Here is a 12,772-nt window from a genome sequence, read left to right as displayed (position 1 = left end):
CATGTGGGATGCCGGCACTGCAGGCTATGGCGTTACCCACTATGCCACAGCACTGGTCCCAACACTGTCTTTTAAAACAGCAGGAAACTGAGCCCCATGTTGTTCTTGGAATTTGAGGAATAAGTAGTGATGGGTGATGTGGAGGTTGTTGCCTGCCGTTACCCCGAGCAAGTGCTTGTGTTCCCCTCCCCTCCCTTCCAGCCCCTGCCGGCTCCTCCGTTTCTGTTCTTCAGGGTTACTAGGGTCCCACACTGTACCACATAGTCAGCTGTTCACCACACATGCATGTTCTCTGCTCCTCACAACAAGGGTAGCATTCCCACAGTGCGTATGAGGAAACAGGTGTGCAGGGGAGCTTGGGTAACCAAGATGACACAGAGTAAACCAAATCTGTTTGCCTTTCAGCTTATGTTCTAACCATTACCTTCTCAAACTTTCTGTCTTTAATGATGTTAAGGCGCACAATTTAGAACAAAATACCCAATATATAGGAGTCATTTGGCCCATGTGCCTTTTCCCTTTCCTTTCCACTCTCCTTACATGCGTTGTTAAGGACGGAGGGACATTTCTGTGCCGCACCACCACCCCAAACGAGGAAGCCAGTGAGGAGAGAATGAGGCACGTTAGTGCTGATGCCTCCAGGGCGTGTCTGTGCACGGATGGATGCGTGAGTCTCCCGAGGAGCTGGGGCTGGGTGTCCGCTGTTCCTTTGCCCTCGCCCTCTGGCATTCAGCCTCTCCAGCTCCGTTTCAGGGGGGTTGTGGTCTGTTTTACAGGACTCAGGGAGGTTTTTATTTCTGTCAATTTAATTAATTTTATTTACAAGAGAAAGAACACTTTCCCCCTCGCGCAGCTGAGACCTGAGCCGTCACTGCTGCCTCCCAGGTGCACGTTGGCAGGAAACTGAGGTCAGGAGCGGGAGCTGAGGCTGAACATGGGCTCTCAGCGTGGCACACGGCGTCATAGTCGCTGGCTGCATGGCTGCCTCAGAGCTCGGAGTTGGTGCTGCTTTGGTGATGCGGTTTCATGGGAATGTTGCAATGCTTCCTGAAGCAGGAAGCAGGTGCCACACGCACTTCCTCGTCAGAGCAGACTTAGAGCAAACATGCCGTAGGAGGGCCCACTTACTGCTTTCTCTGTCCTTCAGTTTTCGTCTGAGGCGAGCATTGAAATAGGATGGGCCTGCGATATTCCTGGTGCATGGACAGGTGTGTGTGAGTATCAGCTTCTACACTGATCATCACTGTTTATTCTTTGAGCTTGTCTCTGGCTTTTTCTTTCTTTGTGTCAACATGAAACACGTGTGGACTTACCCTGAATGACTGGTGGTGTTAGGACCGGAAAAGTGTTTTTCTCTGTAGTTAATTTGACTGGGTTTCAAATGCGTGTTAGTGTCAAAGCCTGAATTTTGTCATGAGTTGCACCATACAAAGCTAGGCAGGAAGGCAGAGGTAGATTGGTTTTCAGTGGTGAAATATCAAGTGGGATGCTGGGAAATTAAGTTTTGTTGTACCACCTACATAAACTTTGGGGTTTGGGGCCAGCCGCAGGGACTCAGGTTGGATGCTGTAACCCTGTCTCAGAGGAATGTCCTCTGATCTGTGTTACACTACAGTTGAAGAACTTGCTGCGATCCTATAAAGTTCATGGCAGAACCCAGTCTGCCAGATGAGCATCATAAATATCACAGCTACTCCAGGTAGTTTGTGAGGTTACAGGTCGACTACATTTGTCTGATAGCAGGCTAAGTAGTTAACTTTTGTAGGCTTCCTTTTTTTAAGGTTTATTTATTTATTTGACAGGCATAGTTACAGAGAGAGAAAGATCTTCCATTCCCAAATGGCTGCAGCAGCAGGGGTTGGGCTGAGCTGAAGCCAGGAGCTTCTTTCAGGTCTCCCACATTGGTGCAGAGAATCCATTACTTGGACCATCCTCCGCTGCTTTCCCAGGCACATTATCAGGCAGCAGGATTGGAAGTGGAGCAGCCAGGACACGAACGGTACCCATGTGGGATGCTGGCACTGCACATGGCAGCTTTACTCGTTACCCTGTGACCCCAACCCCAAGCTTCCTTCTCCCGTTCTTTTTCGCCTTCCTCCTTCTAATGTTTTCTTACCCTGCTAAGAGTTAAATCCTAGCTCCTGCGAGGCCTTGCAAAACTCTGTGAGACCTGAGCCCTTTGCAACCTTGGCCCCTCACACCAGCACATCCCACTCATTCCCCTTGGTTTCCCTGTGCAGTGACACTGCCTGCTCACTGCCACCTCGGAGTTTCGCCTTTGCCCGATGGTTTCTGTCCCACTCACTCCACACGTAGTTGAGGCCAGCGGCCGTGTCGCCTCCTCGGGGAGTGTTTGCTTCCTCACTGTCTGACTGAAGAAACCAGTGTCCCAGCCCAGGATGTGTGCTGCCACATGTTGTCGTCCAAGCACTCATCTCCATCAGTGATGAAGCCCCTCTAAAACAGAAGTTCCATTTTAGCGTGGACCATGGCTGTCTTATTTCTTCATGAATATATTCTGGTATCTGGACTCATAGCAGATAATGCATGAACATTTGTTGAATTTTCTGGAATCGTGTTTTTGGGGCCATCCTGAAATACGAACTTAAGAACGATGGCGAGCAGGCTGGCTTCCAGTGGCGGGCATTTTCAGCACAGGGCAGTCGGTCTGTGGCTTGATCTTCCCACAGGCCGTGAGGGGCAGCAGCAGGCCTGTGTGCCTGCTCACAGCGAGTGTTCACTAGAACCTGCTGTGCTTTCAGAGGCCGCGGAACAGTGTTCTGTAATTGTTTCATGTGCAGGCTACTCGCTTCTGTTTCACAAGACTGTGTCTGTGTTTCAGACTTCATGCTGAGTAAGTCAGAATCCTCTGTCCACCTGTGCAGTCTGTGTAGCACTGAACAGAGGTCACATGCTTCTTGAGAGCACTTTTGTTGCCTAAGAAAGGAGTGTTCAGTAGAATGCCTTAGTGCCATTTAAAGATGGCCTCTGAGGAAGCACTTGTCTTGTCTTGTCTTCCGTCCAGTTAGTCCCCATGAATTGCTACGTGGGGGCACTTTGGAAGAAGTGGAGGGCTTGGAATGAGTAGAAATATTTGGTATTTCCCCCTCATTCGGCCATTGGCCCCTGAAACCATGATTGCTTTACCTGAACTGTTGTTCTCTTGGAGAACTTCGGTCTGTTCTCCTGGAGGGTGAAATGGGCGTTTCTGGTGAGCATGCTCCGAAGGACACGGGCTGCTTTGCAGCGTGTCGTCTTCCTCAGGGCCTGGGCTTGCTCCTGGTGTTTCGCATTGGACACAGGTTCCTTCGACATCACCGTGGGGGTGGGTATTGGGTGCATTTGACTTCACGATGAAGGCCAGTTGGGAATGAACTTGGGGTGCACCTGGAATACTGTTCAGTCAGTAGAGTGCAGAGTCCGTCACGTACCACGTCCAGTCTGAGCTGTGCTCTCTCTCGCCTGCTGGTGGTCTGCGGGGGCTATGGAGGCCACATTTCATTCCTCTAGAAAGTTGTTTTTAGAGTTTTTGCTTCTGTGATGTACTGGAATGTTCAAAAAGCAGCATCTTAGTCCTGATAAGCCATTTGAGAAGTTCTGCTCTGACCCAGCGTGCTGCCTGTGTGTCTTGCTTTCTCAGGGAGAGATCGACATGAGGTGGTTTGTCACAGCAGCAGGTTGTTGGTGAGAGACTTGGAAAGAGTCACATTTAGTTCCTGAATATGATATTCTCTCTGTTTTGTGGCCTGCTTTACTTTGCTAGCTGCTTCCAGATACCATTGCTCCGTTTCAGTTATGAATTACGGAAAGTGCTGAGTCAGGCCGGTGCACTGCGTGGGGAGCACGGAAGTCACCAGAAGCTTCCCGGGCGTCAGGTGCGGGAGCTGCTTCTGCGTTTTAGTGGCGGTCACACGGCTTCATGCCTGGGCAGGGGTGCTGCCTAGACTACCGAGCAGAGTTTATTCTCATTTTTCCTGAACTGGAAAGCTAGGTAAAGGGTGATGACTTCGGCCGGCGCCACAGCTCACTAGGCTAATCCTCCACCTGCGTCACTGGCACCCCGGGTTCTAGTCCTGGTCGAGGTGCCGGATTCTGTCCCGGTTGCTCCTCTTCCAGGCCAGCTCTCTGCTGTGGCCAGGGAGGGCAGTGGAGGATGGCCCAAGTGCTTGGGCCCTGCACCCCATGGGAGACCAGGAGGAGCACCTGGCTCCTGCCTTCGGATCAGCGCAGCGTGCCGGCTGGCCACTTCGGGGGTGAACCAATGGAAAAGGAAGACCTTTCTCTCTGTCTCTCTCTCACTGTCCACTCTGCCTGTCCAAAAAAAAAAAGGGGGGGGGGGTGATGACTTCATTGTGATTGAAGTTGTGGATCTGGCTGACTTGTAGGACTGTGAAATTGTCCCAGTTGGAAGCCTGCTTCTCAGGTGATTTTAGTGTTCACTGTCACTTCCTACTTAGCCCCTAAATCTTCCTATTTAGTTTTGAATGATTTTTAGCAATGAGACCAGGAGAATTGGATGGTGTTCCTTTCTTTCTATCATGATTAGGTTTAATTGGCATTTGATTTTTGTCTTGTGTTTTTGCTGTATTAGCTAAAGAAACTCTTGATGTTTTAAAATGCCATTATGTTCGTAAGACTATGTATAAGAAACTTGTTGTCTTCATAAAAAAATAAAAATCATAAAATAAAAGGCTCCCCCCACCCCCCATCAAGAAGTTTAAGCTATTCCTGCTCTGTTTGCTCTTGTTAGTGTGAAGTGGCATTTAGCACTTCCTCTCCTCACCCAGTTGAGAACTGATCGGGGTCCGGGGTGTTCATGTTTTTACTTTCAAGACAGCCTTTGTTATGGAGCAGCTGCATGCTCTGGGTGTTCAGGGGACAGTGAGTGGTCAGGCAGCCAACTGCTGTGGGACACAGGTGCTGACAGAGAGAGCCTTGCCCGTGGGAATCATCCATCTTGGACCACCTGGCTGGAAACCCTTATCCATCCACTTTCGGTCCCCGAGGTGTCCCGTGTCTCCCGGGAGTGAGGGGGCGACAACAGGAAGTTGTTCTGGTTTGTCGAGGTGCCCTCTGGGATTGCGCCTCTGGTGAGGCTCCCGCCGACAGGCCTGCGGGTCTGGGGGTGAAACGTCTGAGCCCACTCTGTACAGTCCCCGACCCTGTGCGGGCTCTGTCCTCTGATCCAGGCCAGCAGGAGGAGTCGCCTTTGGGAGTTTCGTCAAGCCTGATGCTGTTCACACGGGCCCCTGCTGCCTCATGAGTGGGGTCTCCTATTGTCAGATTTTCCTTGTGGGAGCTTTGTACAGAGCTTTTTAAACAGTTACCAGTTGTTGCTCCATTTTGTTTTGTTGTCTGATATTTTCATGGTATCACATTCTACCCACTTCTGTGGCCTCTGTAATTACTTTTGAGGTCTTGTAAAATATTTTGTTTGTCCCGAGTAAACTATTCAACTAATGCTGAGCAGTAGGTGACTTCTGATTCTTGAATATTAACACTCAGGAATGCTAGAGTGATCCGTACTGGTTTTTGTCTCCACTAAGTTCCATTCACAGGGTAACTCCAAGGAATTGTATGATGGGTGAAAGGATGCAGTAGTTTCTCTTTTCCAAACCACACGACACAGTAGTTGGCCTTCACAGCGATCTTGGTGACGCGGTAGAATCAAGTGGGGATTCTGATATCGAGGTTGGATTTCGTGGAGCGTTAAAACATGGAGAACTGGCCCTTTAACTGCTGTGAGGTATGAGCTGGACGTAGGGTTGTGGTTTTTTTTTTTTTTAATTTGATAAAGTTAGAGACAGGGAGAAGACTTCCATTTGCTAGTTCTCTCCCCAAATGGCTACAACAGCTGGGGCTGGGCCAGGCCAAAGCCAGCAGTCAGGAGCTTCTTCTGGGTCTCCCACGCGGGTGCAGGGGCTCAAGGACTTGGGCCATCTTCCACTGCTTCCCCAGACACCGTAGCAGGGAGCTGGATCAGAAGTAGAGCATCCAGGACTGGAACTCGTGCCCAGATGGGATGCCGGCACTGCAGGTGGTGGCTCAGTCTGCTGCAGTACCACAGCGTTGGTCCCATACGTGGGATTTTTTTAAAGAGCTCTCCAGGTAAGTCCAGAGTGCAGTTAAGGTTAAGACATTGCTTAAGCGGGGAAACAAGACTTCACTCTGCATCTGCAAATTAATTCTTCAGTTATTTCTTGAATTGGGCCGGTGGCTTAAACCTGATTCAGCAGAGGAGTCCACTTGTCACGGCTGTCAGCCTGCAGGTGTCAGTCTCCGGTGAAGCTGGCTTGACTTTGACTCTGACGTCCACTTTTCCTGGGGCTGCTGCTGTGTTAGATGGTGCAGAAATAACTAATACTGTGGTAGCACTTGAAAAGTCACTTTTTCAAGATCTTGAAAGCAAGGCATTGGGTCCAAAAGGCACACAGTTGGGTGTTAGAGGCGGGTGGTGGTCCAGAAGGCCTGGAACCCTTGGGTAAGGGAGCTGGAGAAGCTGCACAGGAGAACAGGAGGCAAGAGAGGAAGAGCATCGTGGAAGCTGTGGCCACAGTCTGCCCCGGGCTCTGCTGCACCACGGCCTGGAAATCGCACAGTAAGCCCCCAGATGTGTGTCTTTAAAGGATTTTGTTTGTAGGGTCAGCATTCCTCATTGTAGCGTTATAGTTGCTGCCTGCAATGCCAGCATCTCACTTCTGATCTAGCTTCCTGAGAATGTGCCTGGGAAGACAGTGTTCTCTCACCCACGCGGGAGACCAGGGTGGAGTTCTTGGTTCCTGGTTTCATCCTGGCCCTGCCCTGGCTATTGCAACCATTTGTGGGGTGAACAAGTGGTTGGAAGATTTTCTTTCTCTCTCTCTCTCCCTCCCTCCCTCCCTCCCTCCCTCCCTCCCTCCCTCCCTCCCTCTCTCTCCCTCTTTATCCCTCTTTCCCTCCCCCTCTCCCCTTCTCCCCTTCTCCCCTTCTCTCCCCCTCCCCTCTTTCTCTCCCTCTCTCCTCCTCTTTCCCCCTCTCTCCCCCTCTCTCCCTCTCCCGCCCTCCCTCTCCACTCCCCCTCCCTTTCTCCCTCCTTCCTCCCCCCACCTCTTCTCTTTTTCTCTCTTTAACTCAGCCATTCAAATTGATAAATAAATCTTTAAACAGAATTTTGTTTGTTTCATTGGTCTGCATTCTCTGGTACACACTAGGCAGTGGCGGTGGTTTTGTGTGGTGTTTGGAATGTTGGCTGAGTTCTGATTCCATTATTTACAAGCAAATTGCTTATTTCTCCTATCTTCAGTTTTCTCCTCTACAAATGAGAGTGATAGCATTCTCCTTCACAGGGTAGTTAAGAGAATGAATGAAATGATTATTAAAGCACCATAGTTCAATGTCTGATGCATGGTGAAATGATAAATATTAACAGTGAAAGGAAATGGGTGTGGCGTGGACCCCCTCGTTTGTAGAAGGAAATAGAAACCAGTATTTAATGAGTATTTACTAGGCATAGATATATTACGGGTATATACACACATAATTGAACACACATATATATACACATAATATACAGACATACACACACACATATACACACATAGATCTGAAACACACACACACATCTTATTCCTCCATTATTTTTTTTAAAAAAAGATTCATTTTTATTTATTAGAAAGAGTTACAGAGTGAGGTAGAGACAGAAAGAGGTCTTCAATCTACCTGTTTATTCCCTAATTGGCCACAACAGCCAGAGCTGCACTGATCAGAAGCCAGGAGCTTCTTCCAGGTCTCCCATGTGGGTGCAGGGGCCCAAGGACCTGGGCCATCCTCTACTGCTATCCCAGGCCATAGCAGAGAGCTGGACCGGAAGTGGAGCATCTGGGACTAGAACCATTGCCCATATTGGGATGCTGGCGCTTCAGGACAGGGTGCTAACCTGCTGCGCCACAGCGCCAGCCCCCTTTTCCTGCATATTTAACAGATGGACGAAGCCCTGGCAGGTAGGAGCTGGGTGGTGTGGCTCAGGTCAGTCCGTGCTGTGCGTGAGATCTACTCGGACCTGACGCCAGTGCTTTTCTCATCCTCCCACTCTGCGATTTAGCCTCCGGGGAAGATAGAACTCAACACAATTGGAGAATTGTTGGGAGTTGGGGTGATGAATATTCTTTTGCCCCTTAGGATAAGGTAGATGCTGGTGGGCATGAGTTTTGTGAACTACGTGGGAATGCCAGTCTCCGCATTTCAGAGTTAATACGGGTCCTGGCTTTCACGGAGTGGAATGTGCTTACTTTGAGAACAGCTAAGCAGTGGAAATTGGGGCTAAGCAGTGTGTCTTAGATTTTCATCCAGGTCTCATCCATGTAGCAGCAAATGCTGGACTTGGAACATTTTCTCAAAAAATGTCACAAAATGTGCCACCTGGAGTGGGCGTTGCTTTGCCTCATAGAGAGGGTTCTCCTTGAGGTGCACCTGAATGCTCTCTGCTGCGCTCCCCTGGGAGGTGTTCTCGCAGGGACCACCAGGGACCGCCCCTCCCACCTGAAGCACTGCAGCGCTGGGTGGTGGGAGAGCACACACTCCCCAGGCTGTGCAGCCTGTTTCCAGAGTCGGACCTGCAGTGCTGGCGAGTTAGTTACCTGTGCCAGTACCTGCCGTGTGCCATGTGATAGTTACGTGACTTGTGCCCTCTCTCCATTGATTGCCACGGCAGTTTTGTAAAGGGACTGTTGAATTTTTTTTATAGACCATACTCAAAAAAGAGGTTAAGGGTCTGGCCCAGGTTTTCACATCTTGTTAATTAATCAGCTTTGATTTGAGCCTGTGTTCACCCTCAAGCTGATGAGTTGCTGTTTCGTAGTCCTGGTTTGCTCATCTGTGACACAGCAGTACTGCTGTGAAGAATTGCTACAACGATTGTACCTCAAAGTGCACTTTTAGGGCCTCTGTATCTTAGTAAATACCCAAATCCTACTTGTTTTTTTGCTTCTGTACATAAAGAGGAATCAGTAGAAGAAGAAAGAGTTGTCCCCGGGTCAGTGTTGTAGCCTGTGACACCGACATCCACATGGGTGCCAGTTCATGTCCCAGCCACTCCAGTTCTGATCCAGGACCCTGCTAATGGCCTGGGAAAAGCAGCAAAGGATAGCCCAAGTGTTTGAACCCCTGCCTACATGGGAGACCTGATGGAGTTCCTGGCTCCTGGCTGTGACCTGGCTCAGCACTGGGCTGTGTGGGCGTCTGGGGAGTGAACCAGCAGATGGGAGATTTCTTTCTTCCTGTCCCTCTCCACCTCCCTCTGTTTCTCCCTCTCTCTCTAACTCTGACTCTCAAATAAATAAATAAATCCTAAAAAAATGTTGTTTCCTCTTCCCTTTAAAAAAATTTTTATATTTAGCTTTTTATTTTACAAAATTTGGAACTCAGAAGAGATTTAATAATAGTATAATGAATATATAACCTTCATTACTCTTCAACTGTGGTTTATTTTTTGAATATTTATTTACTTTAAGGTAGACAGAGAGAGAGAGAGATTGAGATCCTCTGTCTGCTACACGGTCGGTGGCCAGGCCAGGCTGAAGCTAGGAACCTGGACCTCCATCCAGGTCTCCCATGCGGTGGCCGCACCCCAGGCACTAGACCATCCTCCTGTAGTCCAGCAGGTTCATCAGCAGGGGGCCGGGTCGGAAGTAGAGCAGTGGACTTGAGCTGGTGTTGACCTGGGAGACTGGCATTTGCTGGACCACAGTGCTGGCCCCGATTCACCAATTGTCAACATTTGCTTTGGGGTGTGTATACATTTTACTGAATTCCGTGAGCCTCAACTGCAGAAATTATATGTCAGCACTTACTTCCTAAGAACAAAGACATCGTCTTACATAATAGTGCCTTCCTCCAAGTCAGTAACTTGATACTGGTAGTAACACCAGGATCAGATGCATGGTTTCTGTTAGCTTTTCCCTAGAGACCTGCTGATTCTCGTCTGGGGCGTTGTTTTCTCTTGTTCTTGATCTGACACTGGATTGTTGTCTTAGCTCTGAGTGTCCTTCAGGCTGTTACTGCTCCCACTGCTTTGGGTCGTACTGGAGCTCACCTGCCTCTTAAGCTTGAGGAAATGGAAGGATGATCCCGCTCTTCTATGCAACACTGGGGCTCCCTGGTATGTCAGAAGGGGAAGGTGGTGGCCGTGTGGGTCAGAAGACACATGGCCCTTGTCTGCGGAGGGGCTGCAGATGAGTGAAGGGCACACAGCCAGCCCTGCCGAGCTCAGAGAATCCCACCCCGGGCTTGTGCTGGAGTTGAGGTGTAATTCAGGGCTCTCCTGGTGGTGGAAGACAGCGTCAGTCACCTGCTTTGGGTAGTCCTGACATCCGCTTTTTTCTGGTCAGAGTGTGCCTTGGGCTCTGCTGGACTGTGCTCGCTGAGTAGCCCCTGGGTTGTCTGCTGCCATGGCCATGGAACGGAGCCTGCTCGGCGTCACTGCCACGGTCCGCAGCGGAGCGTCATTTCCTTCGCCAGCGTTGGGCTGGGAGACGGACGCTGGCGGAGGTCTTGCCGACTGCCCCTGGGTGTTCTCCTGTCTGCGTGCACGGAGCGCAGGAGCACTGCTTGTCAACAGCCCCCGCCGGGGCTGTGAGGGGCTGGGGTTTCTAGAGATCTGTAGCTGTGCTTTTCTCCTGCCCCACTTGGTCTGCACATGTTGTCCAAGGTATCCCATGTACCAGACTAGCAAGGAGGACCCCCGGGAGTATAGCCTGTACCTTTGTGTCATGAAGAGAAGTTTGAGCAAAGTTGTTTTTTAAATTAAAATTGGGACCAGAGCTGTGGCGTAGCAGGAGCAGGTAAAGCTGCCGCCTGCAGTGCCGGCATCCCGTATAGGCACTGGTTCGAGACCCGGCTGCTCCATTTATGATCCAGCTCTCTGCCATGGCCTTGGAAAGCAGTGGAAGATGGCCCAAGTCCTTGGGCCCCTGCACCCACGTGGGAAACCTGGAAGAAGCTCCTGGCTTCGGATTGATGCAGCTCCAGTTGTTGCAATCAGTTGGGGAGTGAACCATCGGATGGAAGACCTCTCTCTCTTTCTCTCTCTCTCTCTCCCCCTCTCCCTCTCCCTCTCCCTCTCCCTCTCCCTCTCCCTCTCCCTCTCCCTCTCCCTCTCCCTCTCCCTCTCCCCTTCTCTCTGTGTGTAACTCTGACTTTCAAATAAATAAAAAAAAAGTTTTAAAAAGTTGACTTAAAGTTCTTGGAACCTGGTGCTTCCTTTAGAATAATTGGCATCTATATAGACAAGTATAGTATTATATGGCGTTGTGGCAGTTTTCCTCTACGTAGTTGAGTTCAACAACTTTGAGGCTGTTTCCTCCTCCTGTTGAACAGAAGCTGGAGTGCCCTTGTGTGGCTTGGGGTGACTGGGCCTCTGTACCGGCCTGCAGCCAGCATACGGTGAGACTTACAAGAGCAGCTCTTAGCAAGTCTTGCTCTGTGGAGAGCCGGGATAGACTTCGTCTTACGCCTCCTCATTATTGGGCGGTGAGCATGATGCTGCTTGCAGATGGCAGACTTCTCCTTATCTGGACCCAGGCAGTGCCCTTAGGGAGGAACCCTGGGCCTCCATGTTGCCAGCCGGTGACTGCTGGGGCGGAGGATGCAGTGATGGCTCCTCGCTAGCGCCAGCAGTGAGCTTGGAGCTGTGACGCTCTGAGGGTGTGTGTGGGGGACGTGTGCACACTCTGAGGGTGTGTGTGGGGGACGTGTGCACACTCTGAGGGTGTGTGTGGGGGACGTGTGCGCACTCTGAGGGTGTGTGTGGGGGACGTGTGCACACTCTGAGGGTGTGTGGGGGACGTGTGCACACTCTGAGGGTGTGTGGGGGGGACGTGTGCACACTCTGAGGGTGTGTGTGGGGGACGTGTGCACACTCTGAGGGTGTGTGTGGGGGACGTGTGCACACTCTGAGGGTGTCTGTGGGGGACGTGTGCACACTCTGAGGGTGTGGGGGGGGGGACGTGTGCACACTCTGAGGGTGTCTGTGTGCGCATGTGACACTCTGACAGACCGAGGAGGGTGAGCCTGTGCCTAGGAGCCAGGTCACACTTAACCTCACAGAGATTCTTGTTTGCAGGGAGAATGCTGGAGAGCCCGACCCCTGGAGCAGTCTGTCCTATGAGATCCCTTGTGGGGACTGCTCTGTGAGGCACCACCGGGAGCTGGATGTTTACACGCTGACCTCCGAGTCCGAGTCCCGCCAGGAGCCCCCCTCTTCTGGAGACAGCTGCGCTGGGCATATCTTCAAACTCATGAGCATCCAGCAGCAACTGATGGTAAGGAAGAAGTTTGCGCTTTACATGTGCACACTCGGAGGGTGTGTGGGGGGCATGTGCACACTGGGAGGATGTGTGTGTGTGTGTGTGAGGCATGTGCACACTGAGGGTGTGTGTGTGTGTGAGGCATGTGCACACTGTGTGTGGGGGGGCATGTGCACACTGTGAGGGTGTGTGTGGGGGGCATGTGCACACTGAGGGTGTGTGTGGGGCATGTGCACACTGAGGGTGTGTGTGGGGGGCATGTGCACACGGAGGGTGTGTGTGTGTGTGTGAGGCATGTGCACATTGAGGGTGTGTGTGGGGCATGTGCACACTGTGAGGGGGTATGTGTGTGTGAGGCATGTGCACACTGAGGGTGTGTGTGTGGGGCATGTGCACACTGTGTGTGGGGGGGGCATGTGCACACTGAGGGTGTGTGTGGGGGGCATGTGCACACTGTGAGGGGGTGTGTGTGTGGGGGGCATGTGCACACT

At 51.1% G+C, this 12,772-nt stretch overlaps 1 protein-coding gene across 18 annotated transcripts in view; it reads left to right on the top strand.

The window, feature by feature from the left end:
* The window catches only part of AKAP13 (A-kinase anchoring protein 13), a 308,889-nt gene that overhangs the window by 132,926 nt on the left and 163,191 nt on the right, over positions 1–12,772 (top strand). For 17 of the 18 annotated variants that reach the window (XR_007915293.2, XM_070053466.1, XM_051835156.2 and 14 more), the window contains one exon: positions 12,098–12,296. Coding sequence is in view for 17 of the 18 variants with exons in the window: in XM_070053466.1 (XP_069909567.1) it covers positions 12,098–12,296 (199 nt within the window). In the remaining variant the exon portion in view is untranslated. Of the gene's footprint in view, positions 1–1,095; positions 1,209–12,097; positions 12,297–12,772 lie in introns of those variants that run through there. The other variant, XM_070053467.1, reaches the window with a different exon arrangement.

Source organism: Oryctolagus cuniculus, chromosome 12, assembly GCF_964237555.1.
Source record: "Oryctolagus cuniculus chromosome 12, mOryCun1.1, whole genome shotgun sequence".
In the NCBI taxonomy this organism is placed as follows: domain Eukaryota; kingdom Metazoa; phylum Chordata; class Mammalia; order Lagomorpha; family Leporidae; genus Oryctolagus; species Oryctolagus cuniculus.
The sequence above is the reverse complement of the archived record's forward strand: the minus strand, read 5'-3'. Positions and strand labels throughout refer to the sequence as shown.